Source organism: Procambarus clarkii, chromosome 27 (genome assembly GCF_040958095.1).
Source record: "Procambarus clarkii isolate CNS0578487 chromosome 27, FALCON_Pclarkii_2.0, whole genome shotgun sequence".
Lineage (NCBI taxonomy): Eukaryota > Metazoa > Arthropoda > Malacostraca > Decapoda > Cambaridae > Procambarus > Procambarus clarkii.
Window position 1 is genome coordinate 1520474 of NC_091176.1, and position 24525 is coordinate 1544998.

Below are 24525 nucleotides of genomic sequence, written 5' to 3' on the forward strand. Positions count from 1 at the left end.
CCTTCGTTTGTTGTTCGTTAACTAACCTTTGTTTGGTGTTAACTAACCTTCGTTTGTTGTTCGTTAACTAACCTTTGTTTGGTGTTAACTAACCTTTGTTTGGTGTTAACTAACCTTCGTTTGTTGTTCGTTAACTAACCTTTGTTTGGTGTTAACTAACCCGTGTTCTAGTACCACTTGTTTATAAGTTCTCTTGTGTGCTTTACCGCAAATGTTTCACCTTTGTTTTCAATAATTCAACCTTGGATGGGGTAAATTATCTATCGGAATACAGTTGGGATATGAGGTCCTCGCCAGGCACTTGGACCATAGGGGATCGAACGACGACCCTGCAAGAAACGAAGCCGAGGTTATACCAGAGCCGTCTTGACCGTCTCTACAGCGGCCATTACACCTGGAAACTCTCACATTATTTTCAGAACTATACAGAACATTTGTACGTGGTATTAGAGAATACGCAACTATGTTATGATCATCCAGGAGGGGTGGGTGATCATCCAGGAGGGGCGGGTGATCACCCAGGAGGGGTGGGTGATCATCCAGGAGGGGCGGGTGATCATCCAGGAGGGTGTGGTTGATCATCCAGGAGGGGTGGGTGATCATCCAGGAGGGGCGGGTGATCATCCAGGAGGGGCGGGTGATCACCCAGGAGGGGTGGGTGATCACCCAGGAGGGGCGGGTGATCATCCAGGAGGGTGTGGTTGATCATCCAGGAGGGGTGGGTGATCATCCAGGAGGGTGTGGTGATCATCCAGGAGGGGTGGGTGATCATCCAGGAGGGGTGGGTGATCATCCAGGAGGGGTGGGTGATCATCCAGGACGGGTGGGTGATCATCCAGGACGGGTGGGTGATCATCCAGGACGGGTGGGTGATCATCCAGGAGGGGGTGGGTGATCATCCAGGAGGGGTGGGTGATCATCCAGGACGGGTGGGTGATCATCCAGGAGGGGGTGGGTGATCATCCAGGAGGGGGTGGGTGATCATCCAGGAGGGTGTGGTGATCATCCAGGAGGGTGTGGTGATCATCCAGGAGGGTGTGGTGATCATCCAGGAGGGTGTGGTGATCATCCAGGAGGGGTGGGTGATCATCCAGGAGGGTGTGGTGATCATCCAGGAGGGGTGGGTGATCACCCAGGAGGGGTGGGTGATCATCCAGGGCGGGTGGGTGATCATCCAGGACGGGTGGGTGATCATCCAGGACGGGTGGGTGATCATCCAGGACGGGTGGGTGATCATCCAGGACGGGTGGGTGATCATCCAGGACGGGTGGGTGATCATCCAGGACGGGTGGGTGATCATCCAGGACGGGTGGGTGATCATCCAGGACGGGTGGGTGATCATCCAGGACGGGTGGGTGATCATCCAGGACGGGTGGGTGATCATCCAGGAGGGTGTGGTGATCATCCAGGAGGGGTGGGTGGTCATCCAGGAGGGTGTGGTGATCATCCAGGAGGGGTGGGTGATCATCCAGGAGGGGTGGGTGATCATCCAGGAGGGTGTGGTGATCATCCAGGAGGGTGTGGTGATCATCCAGGAGGGGTGGGTGATCATCCAGGAGGGGTGGGTGATCATCCAGGAGGGTGTGGTGATCATCCAGGAGGGGTGGGTGGTCATCCAGGAGGGTGTGGTGATCATCCAGGACGGGTGGGTGATCATCCAGGACGGGTGGGTGATCATCCAGGAGGGGTGGGTGATCATCCAGGAGGGTGTGGTGATCATCCAGGAGGGTGTGGTGATCATCCAGGAGGGGTGGGTGGTCATCCAGGAGGGTGTGGTGATCATCCAGGAGGGGTGGGTGATCATCCAGGAGGGGTGGGTGATCATCCAGGAGGGTGTGGTGATCATCCAGAAGGGGTGGGTGATCATCCAGGAGGGGTGGGTGATCATCCAGGAAGGGGGGGTGGTGATCATCCAGGAGGGGCGGGTGATCATCCAGGAGGGGTGGGTGATCATCCAGAAGGGTGTGGTGATCATCCAGGAGGGGGTGGGTGATCATCCAGGAGGGGGTGGGTGATCATCCAGGAGGGGCGGGTGATCATCCAGGAAGGGGGGGTGGGTGATCATCCAGGAGGGGTGGGTGATCATCCAGGAGGGGTGGGTGATCATCCAGGAGGGGTGGGTGATCATCCAGGAGGGGTGGGTGATCATCCAGGAGGGGTGGGTGATCATCCAGGAGGGGTGGGTGATCATCCAGGAGGGGTGGGTGATCATCCAGGAGGGGTGGGTGATCATCCAGGAAGGGTGGGTGATCATCCAGGAGGGGTGGGTGATCATCCAGGAGGGGCGGGTGATCATCCAGGAGGGTGTGGTGATCATCCAGAAGGGGGTGGGTGATCATCCAGGAGGGGTGGGTGATCATCCAGGAGGGTGTGGTGATCATCCAGGAGGGGTGGGTGATCATCCAGGAGGGGCGGGTGATCATCCAGGAGGGTGTGGTGATCATCCAGGAGGGTGTGGTGATCATCCAGGAGGGGTGGGTGATCATCCAGGAGGGGCGGGTGATCATCCAGGAGGGTGTGGTGATCATCCAGGAGGGGTGGGTGATCATCCAGGAGGGTGTGGTGATCATCCAGGAGGGGCGGGTGATCATCCAGGAGGGGCGGGTGATCATCCAGGAAGGGGGGGTGGTGATCATCCAGGAGGGGCGGGTGATCATCCAGGAAGGGGGGGTGGTGATCATCCAGGAGGGGTGGGTGATCATCCAGGAGGGGTGGGTGATCATCCAGGAAGGGGGTGGGTGATCATCCAGGAGGGGGGGGGTGATCATCCAGGAGGGGCGGGTGATCATCCAGGAGGGGCGGGTGATCATCCAGGAGGGGCGGGTGATCATCCAGGAGGGGCGGGTGATCATCCAGGAGGGGCGGGTGATCATCCAGAAGGGGGTGGGTGATCATCCAGGAAGGGGGTGGGTGATCATCCAGGAAGGAGGTGGGTGATCATCCAGGAGGGGCGGGTGATCATCCAGGAAGGGGGGGGGTGATCATCCAGGAGGGGCGGGTGATCATCCAGAAGGGGGTGGGTGATCATCCAGGAAGGGGGGGGGGTGATCATCCAGGAGGGTGTGGTGATCATCCAGAAGGGGGTGGGTGATCATCCAGGAGGGGCGGGTGATCATCCAGGAGGGGTGGGTGATCATCCAGGAGGGGTGGGTGATCATCCAAGAGGGGTGGGTGATCATCCAGGAGGGTGTGGTGATCATCCAGGAGGGGGTGGGTGATCATCCAGGAGGGTGTGGTGATCATCCAGGAGGGGTGGGTGATCATCCAGGAGGGGTGGGTGATCATCCAGGAGGGGTGGGTGTGATCATCCAGGAGGGTGTGGTGATCATCCAGGAGGGTGTGGTGATCATCCAGGAGGGGTGTGGTGATCATCCAGGAGGGTGTGGTGATCATCCAGGAGGGTGTGGTGATCATCCAGGAGGGTGTGGTGATCATCCAGGAGGGTGTGGTGATCATCCAGGAGGGGCGGGTGATCATCCAGGAGGGTGTGGTGATCATCCAGGAGGGGTGGTGATCATCCAGGAGGGGTGGGTGATCATCCAGGAGGGGTGGGGTGATCATCCAGGAGGGGTGGGTGTGATCATCCAGGAGGGGTGGGTGATCATCCAGGAGGGGTGGGTGTGATCATCCAGGAGGGGTGGGTGATCATCCAGGAGGGGTGGGTGTGATCATCCAGGAGGGGTGTGGTGATCATCCAGGAGGGTGTGGTGATCATCCAGGAGGGTGTGGTGATCATCCAGGAGGGGTGGGTGTGATCATCCAGGAGGGGAGGGTGTGATCATCCAGGAGGGGAGGGTGTGATCATCCAGGAGGGGTGGGTGTGATCATCCAGGAGGGGTGGGTGTGATCATCCAGGAGGGGTGGGTGTGATCATCCAGGAGGGGGTGGGTGATCATCCAGGAGGGTGTGGTGATCATCCAGGAGGGTGTGGTGATCATCCAGGAGGGGCGGGTGATCATCCAGGAGGGTGTGGTGATCATCCAGGAGGGGTGGGTGATCATCCAGGACGGGGTGGGTGATCATCCAGGAGGGTGTGGTGATCATCCAGGAGGGGTGGGTGATCATCCAGGAGGGGTGGGTGATCATCCAGGAGGGGTGGGTGTGATCATCCAGGAGGGGTGGGTGTGATCATCCAGGAGGGGTGGGTGTGATCATCCAGGAGGGGTGGGTGTGATCATCCAGGAGGGGTGGGTGATCATCCAGGAGGGGTGGGTGATCATCCAGGAGGGGTGGTGTGATCATCCAGGAGGGGTGGTGTGATCATCCAGGAGGGGTGGGTGATCATCCAGGAGGGGTGGGTGTGATCATCCAGGAGGGGTGGGTGTGATCATCCAGGAGGGGTGGGTGTGATCATCCAGGAGGGTGTGGTGATCATCCAGGAGGGTGTGGTGATCATCCAGGAGGGTGTGGTGATCATCCAGGAGGGGTGGGTGTGATCATCCAGGAGGGGAGGGTGTGATCATCCAGGAGGGGTGGGTGTGATCATCCAGGAGGGGTGGGTGTGATCATCCAGGAGGGGGTGGGTGATCATCCAGGAGGGTGTGGTGATCATCCAGGAGGGTGTGGTGATCATCCAGGAGGGGCGGGTGATCATCCAGGAGGGTGTGGTGATCATCCAGGAGGGTGTGGTGATCATCCAGGAGGGGCGGGTGATCATCCAGGAGGGGCGGGTGATCATCCAGGAGGGGTGGGTGATCATCCAGGAGGGTGTGGTGATCATCCAGGAGGGTGTGGTGATCATCCAGGAGGGGCGGGTGATCATCCAGGAGGGTGTGGTGATCATCCAGGAGGGGTGTGATGATCATCCAGGAGGGGCGGGTGATCATCCAGGAGGGGCGGGTGATCATCCAGGAGGGTGTGGTGATCATCCAGGAGGGGTGTGGTGATCATCCAGGAGGGGTGGGTGATCATCCAGGAGGGTGTGGTGATCATCCAGGAGGGTGTGGTGATCATCCAGGAGGGGTGGGTGATCATCCAGGAGGGTGTGGTGATCATCCAGGAGGGGCGGGGTGATCATCCAGGAGGGGGGGGTGATCATCCAGGAGGGGTGGGTGTGATCATCCAGGAGGGGTGGTGTGATCATCCAGGAGGGTGTGGTGATCATCCAGGAGGGGTGGGTGATCATCCAGGAGGGGTGGGTGATCATCCAGGAGGGGTGGGTGTGATCATCCAGGAGGGGTGGGTGTGATCATCCAGGAGGGGTGGGTGATCATCCAGGAGGGGTGGGTGTGATCATCCAGGAGGGGTGGGTGTGATCATCCAGGAGGGGTGGGTGTGATCATCCAGGAGGGTGTGGTGATCATCCAGGAGGGTGTGGTGATCATCCAGGAGGGGTGGGTGTGATCATCCAGGAGGGGAGGGTGTGATCATCCAGGAGGGGTGGGTGTGATCATCCAGGAGGGGTGGGTGTGATCATCCAGGAGGGGGTGGGTGATCATCCAGGAGGGTGTGGTGATCATCCAGGAGGGTGTGGTGATCATCCAAGAGGGGCGGGTGATCATCCAGGAGGGTGTGGTGATCATCCAGGAGGGTGTGGTGATCATCCAGGAGGGGCGGGTGATCATCCAGGAGGGGCGGGTGATCATCCAGGAGGGGTGGGTGATCATCCAGGAGGGTGTGGTGATCATCCAGGAGGGTGTGGTGATCATCCAGGAGGGGCGGGTGATCATCCAGGAGGGTGTGGTGATCATCCAGGAGGGTGTGATGATCATCCAGGAGGGGCGGGTGATCATCCAGGAGGGGCGGGTGATCATCCAGGAGGGTGTGGTGATCATCCAGGAGGGTGTGGTGATCATCCAGGAGGGGTGGGTGATCATCCAGGAGGGTGTGGTGATCATCCAGGAGGGTGTGGTGATCATCCAGGAGGGGTGGGTGATCATCCAGGAGGGTGTGGTGATCATCCAGGAGGGGCGGGTGATCATCCAGGAGGGGGGGTGATCATCCAGGAGGGTGTGGTGATCATCCAGGAGGGGCGGGTGATCATCCAGGAGGGGTGGGTGATCATCCAGGAGGGTGTGGTGATCATCCAGGAGGGGTGGGTGATCATCCAGGAGGGGGGGTGATCATCCAGGAGGGTGGGTGATCATCCAGGAGCGTGCGGTGAACACCTGGAGGGTGAGTGAACATCCAGATTGATTAATGACGATTAAGCCATCCCAAAGGTGACACGGGCATGAGTCCCCCCAAAGGTGACACGGGCATGAGTCCCCCCAAAGGTGACACGGGCATGAGTCCCCCCAAAGGTGACACGGGCATGAGTCCCCCCAAAGGTGACACGGGCATGAGTCCCCCCAAAGGTAACACGGGCATGAGTCACCCCCAAAGGTGACACGGGCATGAGTCACTCCCAAAGGTGACACGGGCATGAGTCCCCCCAAAGGTGACACGGGCATGAGTCACCCCCAAAGGTGACACGGGCATGAGTCCCCCCAAAGGTAACACGGGCATGAGTCACCCCAAAGGTGACACGGGCATGAGTCCCACCAAAGGTGACACGGGCATGAGTCCCCCCAAAGGTAACACGGGCATGAGTCACCCCAAAGGTGACACGGGCATGAGTCCCACCAAAGGTGACACGGGCATGAGTCCGGCGTAAGTGGTAGATGGAAGGGAACTATCAGGAGAAAGCGCCAAACCATAATGTGACTATGGAGTTCAGGGTGGTTACAGCAAGGTTCACGGACTCTTTAAAGTTCTTCTAAGGTCATTGGTTGCTTCACATTCCAGGAGATAGTGAAGTAGTCGTTGTTCTGTGATTGTCTGGCAGAAGATGCATTCCCTCTGGGGTTCACCAATCTCCCAGTTCCATCTGTAACCTATCTTGAGGTTATCTTGAGATGATTTCGGGGCTTTTTAGTGTCCCCGCGGCCCGGTCCTCGACCAGGCCTCCACCCCTAGGAAGCAGCCCGTGACAGCTGACTAACTCCCAGGTACCTATTTACTGCTAGGTAACAGGGGCATTCAGGGTGAAAGAAACTTTGCCCATTTGTTTCTGCCTCGTGCGGGAATCGATCCCGCGCCACAGAATTACGAGTCCTGCGCGCTATCCACCAGGCTACGAGGCCCTACCTAGACGTAGTCTATACAGCCGAACTGCTATTTCCCTGTGGATTCCTTTCGGGTTATTTAATCTAACTTGGTGGCCTGAAGATACCATACTGCAGATACCTTCTGCTACTTTCTGCAGTGTAGATAGGCTTTGTTGAGGCGTGAGAGTTTGTTGGTGATGGTGTTTTTATGTACTCTAGGCTGGGTTGGGTTGTTGTGTACTTCACTGGATGACGAGTTGCCAGTTTAGCAGTTTCATCGGCTCTCTTATTTAATGGGATTCCAACATGGGATGGGATTTACGGGCTATTCATGCCCGTGCCACCTCTTGGGTGGCTTAATCTTTATCAATCAATGGGATGGGATCCAGTTGAAGGTTATGTTGAGTCCTTTGCCTTTAGCGACTGCTCCAAGATACAAAATGGTGGTAATTATTTCCACATTATCTTTCCACTGTTTTTGTCCTAATATTTGAAGTGCAGCTTTTGAGTCTGTGTGTATGATTGCATTTTGAGTGTTTTGTGCAATCACATATGCGAATGCCTGTTGTATGGCAAACAGCTCAGTTTGGGTTGATGATACTAGTCCTCATCAGTATGCCTGTACGCTGGTCGTGCAAAGAGCAGCGCCAGCACTCTCATATTCTGTGTCCACCGATCCCTCTGTGAAGATGTGGGTGGCTCCTGCTGCTGCTATGCTATACATTTGCTCTTCTATGAAGCATCCAGTAGGGTGGGGGAATATATATCAAGGCAGGTCAACACCCAGGAGGCACGGGAGACATCTCCCGTCACGCAGGGTGCAGTCGCACCTCCACAGATCTCCAGTATCATCTATTGATACTGGAAATGGCTCAAAAGGGCCACCACTTATGGGCTATTCATGCCCAAGCCACCTTTTGGGTGGCTTAATCTTCTCTCTCTCTCTCTCACCCAGGAGGGCGCGTCCTACTGGATGTTGAGCTGTGTTCACCTAGCAGTAATACAGGTACCCGGGAGTGAGACAACTGTTGTGGGTGGCATCCTGCTGAAGGTCAGTAGTGGGTCTAGAGGGAGTTCGACAAGTACAGGCTTCCTGGACGACGGCAAATATTGTCGTTTCCCGCCTTTGTTAGTTGTAATATTTTGAATTAACACGCCTTATTACCCTCCATTACTTCAGTGACATTGTTTAATAAATCTATCGTTACTTATTTCCAATTGGCAGCTTAGAGTTAAAATACCTCTAGGTGAGTTAACAGTCGACGTTGATCCCAGAAGTGGAACTGAACAAGTTTGTTATTAGATGGAGTAAAGTCTCTAAATAAAACAACGTTGCATTCCAATGACGTTCCGATGAACTGGAATCTTTATTTAACTATCAGTTGACGCACTGAACCCTCGTTGACCGCCACGTGCGCACCATACCTGCCTCGGTGCTTCTAAGTTGATGCGCTTCTACATTAACGCACTTGAATGAACATACATTTTACCATACTATTGGCCTAATATATAAGTTATATACATACACACACACCCACGCATCAACACACACACCCACCCATCAACACACACACCCACGCATCAACACACATTGATACCAGATACAAGGTATGAAATACCTTGAAATACCTATTAAATGAAATACTTCGAGAGTCCGAGAGAGAGAAAGACCTGGGGGTTGATATCACGCCCGACCTGTGCCCTGAAGCTCACATCAAGAGGATAACAGCAGCAGCATATGCCAGGTTGGCTAACATAAGAACGGCCTTTAGAAACTTATGTAAGGAATCTTTCAGAACATTATATACCACATATGTCAGACCAATCCTGGAGTATGCGGCACCAGCATGGAGTCCATATCTAGTGAAGCATAAGACTAAAATGGAAAAGGTTCAAAGGTTTGCCACCAGACTAGTACCCGAGCTGAGAGGTATGAGCTACGAGGAGAGACTACGGGAATTAAACCTCACTTCGTTGGAAGACAGAAGAGTTAGGGGGACATGATCACCACATTCAAGATCCTCAAGGGAATCGACAGGGTTGATAAAGACAGGCTGTTTAACACAAGGGGCACACGCACTAGGGGACACAGGTGGACACTGAGTGCCCAAATGAGCCACAGAGATATAAGAAAGAACTTTAGTGTCAGAGTGGTTGACAAATGGAATGCATTAGGAAGTGATGTGGTGGAGGCTGACTCCATACACAGTTTCAAGTGTAGATATGATAGAGCCTAATAGGCTCAGGAACCTGTACACCTGTTGATTGACAGTTGAGAGGCGGGACCAAAGAGCCAGAGCTCAACCCCCGCAAGCACAACTAGGTGAGTACAACTAGGTGAGTACACACACCCATGCGTCTACACCCAAAGACACACAGGTTTTCCGGTTTCAGAAGAACTGTATACACTTCCCTTCTCTGTTGTATCGTGCATCTAGTAACAAGAGGGGTTGCATTTATTTACACATTTAAATTTACTGTGCAATATTACTCGAACTTAAGAGTCGACTTCCGCAGTTAAGACTGCCAAAAATAGGGTAACTGACTGGTAAAGAAATGTATTACATGTTTTGCTGTTCCAGTGTAATGCCCGCACCGCTTGTTACCCGGAAGTGACGTCATATGGTCCTCCATCGTATACTCTAACCTGTATTATTCTAGAAGGCTACCCGGCGGCACCCGGGTCTCTCTCCCCCCCCACCCTCTCTTTCCATCTACCCCTTTCCATCTTTCTCCCCCCTATCTACCCCAACATCCCCTCCTCACCTCTCGTATCTTTTATAACCCCTCTCCTCCCTCTCTTCCTCTCCCACCCAACCCACTTTCTCCTTCCCTCTCCAAACATTCCCCTTCTCTCCCTATCTCTGTCTTTTTGTGTACCTGTCTTTGTAACTCTCTTTGTCCTGACACACCTGCTCTCTCCACAGGTCTGTATCTGTTTATATTTATCTGTTTTAATTGTTGTTTGTCACTGTATGTCTCTCTCTCTCTTTATCTGTATGTCTGTAACTATGTATCTTTCTCAGTCTTTTTGTTGACTCTCTTGTAAAAAATATAAAGGTTGGCTTGTAAAAAAAATATAAAGGCTGGCTGTAAAAAGGCTGTAAAATGTAAAAAATATAAAAAAATATATAAAATATAAAGGAAATAAAAAATCTCTTGTAAAGAACAGCAATATCGGTGGTGTAGTGGTAAGACACTCGCCTGGCGTTCCGCGAGCGCTTTGTCGTGGGTTCGTATCCTGGCCGGGGAGGATTTCCTGGGCGCAAATCCTTAAATGTAGCCTCTGTTTAACGCAACAGTAAAATGTGTACTTGGTTGCTAAACGATTTTTGTCAGGGTGGTATTCCAGGGACCATTGGATTAAGAACCTGCTCGAAATGCTACACATACTAGAAACTGTACAAGAATGAAAGAATTGTATATATAAACATATACATTCGTGGAGATCAGCATGTGACCGTGGCATGCCTTTTCCCCCCTTGAATTTTGCCAACACCGACTAGCCTATGTCCTTCCCAAACCCCAGACCATTTACTCTGCAAAGGTAGGTGAGGCCAGCCTCACCTTGGACAGAGAGAGAGATGAATATCGGTGGCTGAGTACAGGTCATCGACTGACCAATGTTGAATCTAAATAAAGTTTGAGGAGTTTGCATATGTTATTGTGCTGTAGCTCTGTCATACTAAGTGCCTCTCTCACAGCATGGTTAGTTATACAGGGGCGAGTCCTCAGTGTTATACAGGGGCGTGTCATCAGTGTTATACAGGGGCGTGTTATCAGTGTTATACAGGGGCGTGTTATCAGTGTTATACAGGGGAGTGTTATCAGCGTCCTCAGTGTTATACAGGGGCGTGTTATCAGCGTCCTCAGTGTTATACAGGGGCGAGTCATCAGTGTTATACACGGGCGTGTTATCAGCGTCCTCAGTGTTATACAGGGGCGAGTCATCAGTGTTATACACGGGCGTGTTATCAGCGTCCTCAGTGTTATACAGGGGCGTGTCATCAGTGTTATACAGGGGCGAGTCATCAGTGTTATACAGGGGCGTGTTATCAGTGTTATACAGGGGCGTGTCATCAGTGTTATACAGGGGCGTGTCATCAGTGTTATACAGGGGCGTGTCATCAGTGTTATACAGGGGCGTGTCATCAGTGTTATACAGGGGCGAGTCATCAGTGTTATACAGGGGCGTGTTATCAGTGTTATACAGGGGCGAGTCATCAGTGTTATACAGGGGCGTGTCATCAGTGTTATACAGGGGCGTGTCATCAGTGTTATACAGGGGCGTGTCATCAGTGTTATACAGGGGCGTGTCATCAGTGTTATACAGGGGCGAGTCATCAGTGTTATACAGGGGCGTGTCATCAGTGTTATACAGGGGCGTGTCATCAGTGTTATACAGGGGCGTGTCATCAGTGTTATACAGGGGCGTGTTATCAGTGTTATACAGGGGCGAGTCATCAGTGTTATACAGGGGCGTGTTATCAGTGTTATACAGGGGCGTGTTATCAGCGTCCTCAGTGTTATACAGGGGCGTGTCATCAGCGTCCTCAGTGTTATACAGGGGCGAGTCATCAGCGTCATCAGTGTTATACAGGGGCGTGTCATCAGCGTCATCAGTGTTATACAGGGGCGAGTCATCAGCGTCATCAGTGTTATACAGGGGCGAGTCATCAGCGTCCTCAGTGTTATACAGGGGCGAGTCATCAGTGTTATACAGGGGCGTGTTATCAGTGTTATACAGGGGCGTGTTATCAGCGTCCTCAGTGTTATACAGGGGCGTGTCATCAGCGTCCTCAGTGTTATACAGGGGCGTGTTATCAGTGTTATACAGGGGCGAGTCATCAGTGTTATACAGGGGCGTGTTATCAGTGTTATACAGGGGCGAGTCCTCAGTGTTATACAGGGGCGTGTTATCAGTGTTATACAGGGGCGAGTCATCAGTGTTATACAGGGGCGTGTTATCAGTGTTATACAGGGGCGTGTTATCAGCGTCCTCAGTGTTATACAGGGGCGTGTCATCAGCGTCCTCAGTGTTATACAGGGGCGAGTCATCAGCGTCATCAGTGTTATACAGGGGCGAGTCATCAGCGTCATCAGTGTTATACAGGGGCGAGTCATCAGCGTCATCAGTGTTATACAGGGGCGAGTCATCAGCGTCCTCAGTGTTATACAGGGGCGAGTCATCAGTGTTATACAGGGGCGTGTTATCAGCGTCCTCAGTGTTATACAGGGGCGTGTCATCAGTGTTATACAGGGGCGTGTCATCAGTGTTATACAGGGGCGAGTCATCAGCGTCCTCAGTGTTATACAGGGGCGAGTCATCAGCGTCATCAGTGTTATACAGGGGCGTGTTATCAGCGTCCTCAGTGTTATACAGGCGTGTGTCATCAGCGTCCTCAGTGTTATACAGGGGCGAGTCATCAGCGTCCTCAGTGTTATACAGGGGCGTGTCATCAGCGTCCTCAGTGTTATACAGGGGCGTGTCATCAGCGTCCTCAGTGTTATACAGGGGCGTGTCATCAGCGTCCTCAGTGTTATACAGGGGCGTGTCATCAGCGTCATCAGTGTTATACAGGGGCGTGTCATCAGCGTCCTCAGTGTTATACAGGGGCGAGTCATCAGCGTCCTCAGTGTTATACAGGGGCGTGTTATCAGTGTTATACAGGGGCGTGTCATCAGTGTTATACAGGGGCGTGTCATCAGTGTTATACAGGGGCGTGTCATCAGCGTCCTCAGTGTTATACAGGGGCGTGTCATCAGCGTCCTCAGTGTTATACAGGGGCGAGTCATCAGCGTCCTCAGTGTTATACAGGGGCGTGTTATCAGTGTTATACAGGGGCGTGTCATCAGCGTCCTCAGTGTTATACAGGGGCGTGTTATCAGCGTCCTCAGTGTTATACAGGGGCGAGTCATCAGCGTCCTCAGTGTTATACAGGGGCGAGTTATCAGCGTCCTCAGTGTTATACAGGGGCGTGTTATCAGTGTTATACAGGGGCGTGTCATCAGCGTCATCAGTGTTATACAGGGGCGAGTCATCAGCGTCCTCAGTGTTATACAGGGGCGTGTTATCAGCGTCCTCAGTGTTATACAGGGGCGTGTCATCAGTGTTATACAGGGGCGAGTCATCAGTGTTATACAGGGGCGAGTTATCAGCGTCCTCAGTGTTATACAGGGGCGAGTCATCAGCGTCCTCAGTGTTATACAGGGGCGTGTCATCAGCGTCCTCAGTGTTATACAGGGGCGAGTCATCAGTGTTATACAGGGGCGTGTCATCAGTGTTATACAGGGGCGTGTCATCAGCGTCCTCAGTGTTATACAGGGGCGTGTCATCAGCGTCATCAGTGTTATACAGGGGCGTGTTATCAGCGTCCTCAGTGTTATACAGGGGCGTGTTATCAGCGTCCTCAGTGTTAGCATGCTCATCAGTGTTACTGATCCATGTCATTAATAATGATTCACAATGGTATTGCAAAACATTTCGTGTAGATGACGTTGGCACAATGTTATGTGATACGGGTATGTTGCTACAACACACGGGTATGTTGTAGCAACACTCGGGTATGTTGTAGCAACACACGGGTATGTTGTAGCAACACTCGGGTATGTTGTAGCAACACACGGGTATGTTGTAGCAACTTATGGTTATGTTGTAGCAACACACGGGTATGTTGTAGCAACACACGGGTATGTTGTAGCAACTTATGGTTATGTTGTAGCAACACACGGGTATGTTGTAGCAACTTATGGTTATGTTGTAGCAACACACGGGTATGTTGTAGCAACACACGGGTATGTTGCTACAACACACGGGTATGTTGTAGCAACACACGGGTATGTTGTAGCAACACACGGGTATGTTGCTACAACACACTGGTATGTTGTTGCAACTTATGGTTATGTTGTAGCAACACAGGGGTATGTTGTAGCAACACACGGGTATGTTGTAGCAACACTCGGGTATGTTGTAGCAACACACGGGTATGTTGTAGCAACACACGGGTATGTTGTAGCAACTTATGGTTATGTTGTAGCAACACACGGGTATGTTGTAGCAACACACGGGTATGTTGCTACAACACACGGGTATGTTGTAGCAACACACGGGTATGTTGTAGCAACACACGGGTATGTTGTAGCAACACACGGGTATGTTGCTACAACACACGGGTATGTTGTAGCAACACACGGGTATGTTGCTACAACACACGGGTATGTTGTAGCAACACACGGGTATGTTGTAGCAACACTCGGGTATGTTGTAGCAACACACGGGTATGTTGTAGCAACACACGGGTATGTTGTAGCAACACACGGGTATGTTGCTACAACACACGGGTATGTTGTAGCAACACACGGGTATGTTGTAGCAACACACGGGTATGTTGTAGCAACACACGGGTATGTTGTAGCAACACACGGGTATGTTGTAGCAACACACGGGTATGTTGTAGCAACACACGGGTATGTTGTAGCAACACACGGGTATGTTGTAGCAACACACGGGTATGTTGTAGCAACACACGGGTATGTTGTAGCAACACACGGGTATGTTGTAGCAACACACGGGTATGTTGTAGCAACACACGGGTATGTTGTAGCAACACACGGGTATGTTGTAGCAACACACGGGTATGTTGTAGCAACACACGGGTATGTTGTAGCAACACACGGGTATGTTGTAGCAACACACGGGTATGTTGTAGCAACACACGGGTATGTTGTAGCAACACACGGGTATGTTGTAGCAACACACGGGTATGTTGTAGCAACACACGGGTATGTTGTAGCAACACACGGGTATGTTGTAGCAACACACGGGTATGTTGTAGCAACACACGGGTATGTTGTAGCAACACACGGGTATGTTGTAGCAACACACGGGTATGTTGTAGCAACACACGGGTATGTTGTAGCAACACACGGGTATGTTGTAGCAACACACGGGTATGTTGTAGCAACACACGGGTATGTTGTAGCAACACACGGGTATGTTGTAGCAACACACGATTATGTTGTAGCAACACACGGGTATGTTGTAGCAACACACGGGTATGTTGTAGCAACACACGGGTATGTTGCTACAACACACGGGTATGTTGTAGCAACACACGGGTATGTTGTAGCAACACACGGTTATGTATAAGCAACACACGGGTATGTTGTAGCAACACACGGGTATGTTGTAGCAACACACGGGTATGTTGTAGCAACACACGGTTATGTTGTAGCAACACATGGGTATGTTGTAGCAACACATGGGTATGTTGTAGCAACACACGGGTATGTTGTAGCAACACACGGGTATGTTGTAGCAACACATGGGTATGTTGTAGCAACACATGGGTATGTTGTAGCAACACATGGGTATGTTGTAGCAACTTATGGTTATGTTGTAGCAACACACGGGTATGTTGTAGCAACACACGGTTATGTTGTAGCAACACATGGGTATGTTGTAGCAACACATGGGTATGTTGTAGCAACACACGGGTATGTTGTAGCAACACACGGGTATGTTGTAGCAACACATGGGTATGTTGTAGCAACACACGGGTATGTTGTAGCAACACACGGGTATGTTGTAGCAACACACGGGTATGTTGTAGCAACACATGGGTATGTTGTAGCAACACATGGGTATGTTGTAGCAACACATGGGTATGTTGTAGCAACTTATGGTTATGTTGTAGCAAGACACGGGTATGTTGTAACAACACACGGGTATGTTGTAGCAACACACGGTTATGTTGTAGCAACACATGGGTATGTTGTAGCAACACATGGGTATGTTGTAGCAACACACGGGTATGTTGTAGCAACACACGGTTATGTTGTAGCAACACATGGGTATGTTGTAGCAACACATGGGTATGTTGTAGCAACACACGGGTATGTTGTAGCAACACACGGGTATGTTGTAGCAACACACGGGTATGTTGTAGCAACACATGGGTATGTTGTAGCAACACATGGGTATGTTGTAGCAACACATGGGTATGTTGTAGCAACTTATGGTTATGTTGTAGCAACACACGGGTATGTTGTAGCAACACACGGGTATGTTGTAGCAACACACGGTTATGTTGTAGCAACACATGGGTATGTTGTAGCAACACATGGGTATGTTGTAGCAACACATGGGTATGTTGTAGCAACACACGGGTATGTTGTAGCAACACACGGGTATGTTGTAGCAACACATGGGTATGTTGTAGCAACACATGGGTATGTTGTAGCAACACATGGGTATGTTGTAGCAACTTATGGTTATGTTGTAGCAACACACGGGTATGTTGTAGCAACACACGGGTATGTTGTAGCAACACATGGGTATGTTGTAGCAACACATGGGTATGTTGTAGCAACACATGGGTATGTTGTAGCAACTTATGGTTATGTTGTAGCAACACACGGGTATGTTGTAGCAACACACGGGTATGTTGTAGCAACACACGGGTATGTTGTAGCAACACACGGGTATGTTGTAGCAACACACGGGTATGTTGTAGCAACACACGGGTATGTTGCTACAACACACGGGTATGTTGTAGCAACTTATGGTTATGTTGTAACAACACACGGGTATGTTGTAGCAACATACGGTTATGTTTCTAGTTATTGATACATATACAAAGGACACTTCAAGGATTCGAACCTGGGCTACAAGAACTATACCCACTTTGCTTAGGGTAGGGGAAGGTGGTGAAGGGTAGGGGAAGGTGGTGAAGGGTAAGGGAAGGTGGTGAAGGGTAGGGGAAGGTGGTGAAGGGTAGGGGAAGGTGGTGAAGGGTAGGGGAAGGTGGTGAAGGGTAGGGGAAGGTGGTGAAGGGTAGGGGAAGGTGGTGAAGGGTAGGGGAAGGTGGTGAAGGGTAGGGGAAGGTGGTGAAGGGTAGGGGAAGGTGGTGAAGGGTAGGGGAGGTGGTGAAGGGTAGGGGAAGGTGGTGAAGGGTAAGGGAAGGTGGTGAAGGGTAAGGGAAGGTGGTGAAGGGTAGGGGAAGGTGGTGAAGGGTAGGGAAGGATTACTCATTTTGGATTACTCATTTTGGCCCATTTGGATTACTGTATCATAAAAAAACTGCATACCAGGCATGACAGGACAGACCTCATTGAAACTTAAAATACTGAAAAATTTGGAGGATATTGATCCGGACAATTTCTTCAAAAGATCATATGTAACACGAACAAGGAGCAACGGGTTCAAGCACGACAAACCACAGTGTGGCGGACTGAGACCAGGAGATGTTGTTTTACCCACAGGGTTATAAACCCATGGAACCGTCTACCCGCCCCGTTATATGTCAAAAAACTGTTAACTGGAAAAGATCAAGGCATATGGGGGAGTGGGGGGGAACTTCGACAAGCCGCCGGCTTGTCGAAAGTCCACTAATTCGCACCGGACTGGCGGACATGCGTCCACTCCGGGCGGACATGCGTCCACTCGGGGCGGACATGCGTCCACTCGGGGCGGACATGCGTCCACTCGGGGCGGACATGCGTCCACTCCGGGCGGACATGCGTCCACTCGGGGCGGACATGCGTCCACTCCGGGCGGACATGCGTCCACTCGGGGCGGACATGCGTCCACGCGGGGCGGACATGCGTCCACGCGGGGCGGACATGCGTCCACGCGGGGCGGACATGCGTCCACGCGGGGCGGACATGCGTCCACGCGGGGCGGACATGCGTCCACGCGGGGCGGACATGCGTCCACGCGGGGCGGACATGCGTCCACGCGGGGCGGACATGCGTCCACGCGGGGCGGACATGCGTCCACGCGGGGCGGACATGCGTCCACGCGGGGCGGACATGCGTCCACGCGGGGCGGACATGCGTCCACGCGGGGCGGACATGCGTCCACGCGGGGCGGACATGCGTCCACGCGGGGCGGACATGCGTCCACGCGGGGCGGACATGCGTCCACGCGGGGCGGACATGCGTCCACGCGGGGCGGACATGCGTCCACGCGGGGCGGACATGCGTCCACGCGGGGCGGACATGCGTCCACGCGGGGCGGACATGCGTCCACGCGGGGCGGACATGCGTCCACGCGGGGCGGACATGCGTCCACGCGGGGCGGACATGCGTCCACGCGGGGCGGACATGCGTCCACGCGGGGCGGACATGCGTCCACGCGGGGCGGACATGCGTCCACGCGGGGCGGACATGCGTCCACGCGGGGCGGACATGCGTCCACGCGGGGCGGACATGCGTCCACGCGGGGCGGACATGCGTCCACGCGGGGCGGACATGCGTCCACGCGGGGCGGACATGCGTCCACGCGGGGCGGACATGCGTCCACGCGGGGCGGACATGCGTCCACGCGGGGCGGACATGCGTCCACGCGGGGCGGACATGCGTCCACGCGGGGCGGACATGCGTCCACGCGGGGCGGACATGCGTCCACGCGGGGCGGACATGCGTCCACGCGGGGCGGACATGCGTCCACGCGGGGCGGACATGCGTCCACGCGGGGCGGACATGCGTCCACGCGGGGCGGACATGCGTCCACGCGGGGCGGACATGCGTCCACGCGGGGCGGACATGCGTCCACGCGGGGCGGACATGCGTCCACGCGGGGCGGACATGCGTCCACGCGGGGCGGACATGCGTCCACGCGGGGCGGACATGCGTCCACGCGGGGCGGACATGCGTCCACGCGGGGCGGACATGCGTCCACGCGGGGCGGACATGCGTCCACGCGGGGCGGACATGCGTCCACGCGGGGCGGACATGCGTCCACGCGGGGCGGACATGCGTCCACGCGGGGCGGACATGCGTCCACGCGGGGCGGACATGCGTCCACGCGGGGCGGACATGCGTCCGCGCGGGGCGGACATGCGTCCGCGCGGGGCGGACATGCGTCCGCGCGGACCGGACTGGCGGACATGCGTCCACGCGGACCGGACTGGCGGACATGCGTCCACGCGGACCGGACTGGCGGACATGCGTCCACGCGGACCGGACTGGCGGACATGCGTCCACGCGGACCGGACTGGCGGACATGCGTCCACGCGGACCGGACTGGCGGACATGCGTCCACGCGGACCGGACTGGCGGACATGCGTCCACGCAGACCGGACTGGCGGACATGCGTCCACGCGGACCGGACTGGCGGACATGCGTCCACGCGGACCGGACTGGCGGACATGCGTCCACGCGGACCGGACTGGCGGACATGCGTCCACGCAGACCGGACTGGCGGACATGCGTCCACGCGGACCGGACTGGCGGACATGCGTCCACGCGGACCGGACTGGCGGACATGCGTCCACGCGGACCGGACTGGCGGACATGCGTCCACGCGGACCGGACTGGCGGACATGCGTTCACGCGGACCGGACTGGCGGACATGCGTCCACGCGGACCGGACTGGCGGACATGCGTCCACGCAGACCGGACTGGCGGACATGCGTCCACGCGGACCGGACTGGCGGACATGCGTCCACGCGGACCGGACTGGCGGACATGCGTCCACGCGGACCGGACTGGCGGACATGCGGACCAGACTGGCGGACAAAATAACATTCTGTATTTTAAGGGAGATAAACATTGACATACTCACAACAGTGTCCCGGGGACGAGCAGCACACCTCCCACGACCACTACTGATGCACTACTGACCTGTGGTTGATTGCCCGGCCCACCCCGCGACGCTCCTGCCAAACGAACGATACTCATTCACCATGTTATGCTTTTCATTGTTTTATTATCTCTATCCATTCTTGTTAACATGGTATTGCTGCCGCACAATTAGTTGTGGCGCAAATGTGAGAATTGGCAAAATGATGTGCCTCTCATATATTAGGTCTCTGAAACGCTATGCGTACTAATGGCTTTAGGTATTGTATGTACTACCTCTATTTATAAATTAAATCCAACATTATGTTTGTAACTAATCTTCTATGTATGTACTTTTACCTGAATAAACATTTGATTTGATTTGATTTGATTATGCTGCACCCATGCTTGCTCTAGTGCCTGAGAGAATGCTTGGAGGGTTGGAAAAGATGCAAAACGAAGCCATGATGATTATCCCCGGATGTCCCCGTACAACTAAATTACTAAACATGAGGAACGACCTGAATATATAATGTGTAAGTGATCGTATCACTGAAATTAATGTTATAATTGGTATCAAAATGCTTAGGCTAACCGACCCTAACCCCTTGCACTGAAGTCCTCCAAGCCTTCTTTCCTTGAAGGTCAGCATCCCTCCAAATGGATTACCAAAACTGCCAAAATGCTCAGAATGTATAATATTTCATCACCTCTACCAAGAGAGACAACAACAACACATTTCCTGCCTCATGGGAGATCACTCCTTTCCAAATTACTGTCCCTCCTTTCCCACCCAAGAAGCTGATTAAAGAACAAGCCTTGCTTCGACAAGAAGCAAAGTACAATGCCTAAAGACAAATTGATGCTTTAGTCAGAGAACGCTACCTTTCCCAGATTATTTACACTGATGGATCCTTGCATCAGTCCCATGGTGCAGCTGGTAAGTGCAGTTGTTGTGACAGGGAGAGATGGTTCCTTCTCCCATGAGTGTGGAGCGCGTCTCAGTAACTGGGCCTCCACTCTTCAGACAGAATTGGTTGTCCATAATCCTTGCACTCAAGCGCGTATATAAATCCAAAGTTGACACTCTAATTGTAAGTGACTCCTTGTCATCCTTGACTGCCCTCAGCTCCCCAAGGCATAACTGTGACGTGCTTATCTCTGAAGCTAGACACAGATATAATGAAATAATCAATGATGGAGTCAGAGTCTGTCTCCTGTGGATTCCTTCCCATATTGGTCTCCGAATGCATGATAGAACTGATGAGTTGGCCAAGACTTTTGCTCGTAAAGAGGGAATTGATTACCAACTTGGAGTGCCTTTGAGCAGCTTGGGGGCAGTAATATTCCGGGAACATCAACAAAATCTCGTAGACCTAAGGCAAAGTGAAATTCACACCGGTTCCTCCATCTATCATCATTCTGTTATGCAGGAAGTACCGCACGTCTATGGGTCATCCAATAATGTTAGCAGACTTCTAGATGTTACCACTGCTAGGCTTAGGCTCGGCTACAAGTACCTCTGGCAGTTGTAACATCTGCTGATGTAGATTTGACGAAATGCAAACTCTGTCAGTAGAACTGCTCGCGTATTTTGCGTCATTATATAATGGAATGTGAAAAAATCGCGGAATTCAGAGATAACACCATCAATGGTGTCCAAGAAATGTGTAAGTACTTCATTCATAATGATGTGCTGGCCGGAATCTTAGCCAAGTATCCAAAATTTGCTTACTGTAGGTAATGCATGCACATGACTGTAAAGCTGCCGCCCAGTTGGGTGGGTGTGGAGCACATGACTGTAAAGCTGCCGCCCAGTTTGGTGGGTGTGGAGCACATGACTGTAAAGCTGCCGTCCAGTTGGGTGGGTGTGGAGCACATGACTGTAAAGCTGCCGCCCAGTTGGGTGGGTGTGGAGCACATGACTGTAAAGCTGCCGTCCAGTTGGGTGGGTGTGGAGCACATGACTGTAAAGCTGCCGCCCAGTTGGGTGGGTGTGGAGCACATGACTGTAAAGCTGCCGCCCAGTTGGGTGGGTGTGGAGCACATGACTGTAAAGCTGCCGCCCAGTTGGGTGGGTGTGGAGCACATGACTGTAAAGCTGCCGCCCAGTTGGGTGGGTGTGGAGCACATGACTGTAAAGCTGCCGCCCAGTTGGGTGGGTGTGGAGCACATGACTGTAAAGCTGCCGCCCAGTTGGGTGGGTGTGGAGCACATGACTGTAAAGCTGCCGTCCAGTTGGGTGGGTGTGGAGCACATGACTGTAAAGCTGCCGCCCAGTTTGGTGGGTGTGGAGCACATGACTGTAAAGCTGCCGCTCAGTTGGGTGGGTGTGGAGCACATGACTGTAAAGCTACCACCGGTAGGCCCATGGAACTCCATACACATGACTGATGCCAAAGTCTGACATTAGCATAGCATTTCAGCCTAGTAAGATCCGTGGAGCCAATGAGGCTCCCCCCCCCCCCCAGAAAGAGGACAGTTCTATACATGTTAGCCAACCTTGCACATGTCGCTAATGTTACTCAACTGATATGTACTTCTGGGAATGGGTTCAGTGAGATGTCTCTTGCTGGTCCTATTCTCTGTCCATCTAATCTTCCCCTGCTTCCACTCCTTTTTGAACCTGGGACAGTAGTCATCTGAAAGAAGGGGCAAGACCCAGGGGTTCAGACTGGACAAGTCCAGAATGACATCAGAATGACAAATCCAGAATGACATCAGCTCATTTGCGAACCGCAAATGAGCTGATGTCCCTTGCGAGAACCCGACAGATGTGAGAAGCAATCACCACGCCGAACAGATGCAGACGGTCCCGAAGGCGGTACCAGCCCCAGCCCCCAAACGGGCACAGCTGGCCTACCACGACAAGAGGACGACCCCGAGCCCTGGCATGACTCCCATGAGGAGAACCTCATCCCCGGGGACCAACAAGTCCGACATCAGGCGGTAACAAGAAGCCGCCCGCAGAAGCTGCAAACAGCAAGGAGACAAAACCTAAGAGCCAGGGCCCAAGAAGATTCCAAGGAGGAAGAGAGCACCTCCTGCCGACACGTGAGACATGAAGTAAAAACAGAGACACTGATCCCGAAGGATCGGTGCAACAGCTCCTTAAGAGCAGACAACGCACGCGCCGCTGAGACCATGATACCAGACCCAGGATCAGCCACAAGCACCTCTACACCCTGCACAAGCCAATCCGAAGATAGCTTCAGGAGGGAAAGAACTGCAAGACCGACGCCAGCAGGCCACCAGCGCGCAAGTCCTCAGCAACCCGTGCAGCCGAAAGGGAGGGAACTTGCACATGAAGCTGCACGACACCAACATCCCGAGGAAGGGCAGAGGCGAACAAGCATGCAGGGAGGTGCCCAACTTCCAAAGGGCAGTAACAACAACACAGGGCAGTCCGCTAGCAACGAAGACTCCGGAACCACATAATGAACCCAGTAGGGAGATGGAGACCCAAACCTGAATGAAGACAGATTCATAATAGAGGCGTAATCTGGGTCACGCAGGAGGAAAGTCGCAGTAACATCCCGCACCTCATGAGGTGGGATGTGGGAAGCTGAAATCCTCTGGAAGGACAGAACCGACAGACCCGAAGGGACATGAAATCGAACCCGGGGAGGGGCTGACACCAACACGTACGCAGAGGGGGGGGGGGGGGGAGCGGGTGGTGAGGAAAACCCCACTCCTTGCAACAGTAAGTCCTGCTCGGAGGGTAGAAAAACCCAGGTTGAGTCCAATGGAGCCCAAAGCCCCAAGTCAGCCACCTTCCCAACCCCAGGAACCTCCACACCAGGACCTGGGGCCGAGTAATCCTCCAAAGCCTCGGCCTCAAAAGAAAAAGCAGGAGCAGCCGTAAAAACACTAAGAAAGGGGAGGGGCCCATTAGTCAGACCCATAAGCAATGGCTGGAGGAAACGACTCAAATGCCTCAGTCGCCACCTCGAAAGGGGGCATTCCCTGAAACTGCCCTTGTCTCAAAACCAGCTAAACCCCGCCCCGACCTCGAAACCCTCAGATGTTTCAGAGTTGGAAGTAGGAAGGGAACCAGAATGCACCACAAGCAAGGAAAGAACGAAGGAGCAGTGGACAGAACCAAGGCTGAGGCGACCAACACCCCCAAGTCAGGGTCCCTATAACCGAAATGGGGCATCCTTGGGGCTTCCAGGTCAGCAATCAACCTAGTTCGTTGCAGCAACATAATCCTAGCATGCAATGCCTGAGCTGCCTGCAGCTATATAAAGTCATCAGTGGACTGGGTGAACAGAGTCACTAACAAGCAACAAAACTCGCAGGACTCTGGGTTGAAGGTGTCACCGACCCAACAGGCAGCATGGCGTAGGCAAAAACAGTGAGATTCACCCTGAGACAAGGAGACAGAGCAACCCTCAGACTCGCACAAGACGAGAGGGGGACCCAGGGGTTGCATCCATCGGACCCCTAGTGCCCCTGCGGGGTTTCCCAGGGCCCTTAGACTGATATCACTAAGGGAAGCCAGGCAGGGTACTGCAAACCGCCGCCCAAGTCTATCAACCAAACTTCTAAAAGCTGAACCCCAGGGACGTGTCCACTCACGGGGACCTAGTGGAGGTACCACCTCCATTAGGTACCACCACCACGACAATGGAAACAACCTAAAACAAGGGGCAGAACCCCCCCCCCCCACCAGACAGGAAAACAAAAACAGAAGAAAACACCACAAGAAGACAACATGCCCAGGTGGAACAGAGCCGGCCCCTATAAGAGGTGATAACTAGCTGTGCAGTACCCTGTGCCCCTACCAGTGCATTCCACCCCTTCCCAAATGCAAACAAGGGTGTAGAAAAAAACAGCACACGACCAAGCAGAGGTAGACCCCAAGGTGACTTGAGGAAGGTGGCCGAAAGCCCCAAGAGTAGTACTTACAGGGCACCTAGGGAACCTTACC

At 53.4% G+C, this 24525-nt stretch overlaps 2 protein-coding genes across 2 annotated transcripts in view; both read right to left on the minus strand.

Annotated features, from left to right (window-relative positions):
- Positions 1-19612, minus strand: part of LOC123762803 (sialate:O-sulfotransferase 1-like) — a 70992-nt gene extending 51380 nt beyond the window's left edge. Inside the window, exon 1 of the mRNA XM_069332225.1 lies at positions 19597-19612. The gene's annotated coding sequence lies outside the window, so the exon portion shown is untranslated. The remainder of the gene's footprint in view (positions 1-19596) is intronic.
- On the minus strand, positions 10738-13479 carry LOC138369075 (putative uncharacterized protein DDB_G0282133). Its single transcript, XM_069332006.1, has one exon. The coding sequence runs from the start codon at positions 13477-13479 to the stop codon at positions 10738-10740; it is 2742 nt and encodes a 913-aa protein (XP_069188107.1).
- Positions 19613-24525: the final 4913 nt, after the last annotated feature.

What these genes read in the sequence shown, in the direction of transcription:
- LOC138369075 (XM_069332006.1), bottom strand. Translation starts at nt 13,479, where the DNA reads ATGACATGGATCAGTAACACTGATGAGCATGCTAACACTGAGGACGCT.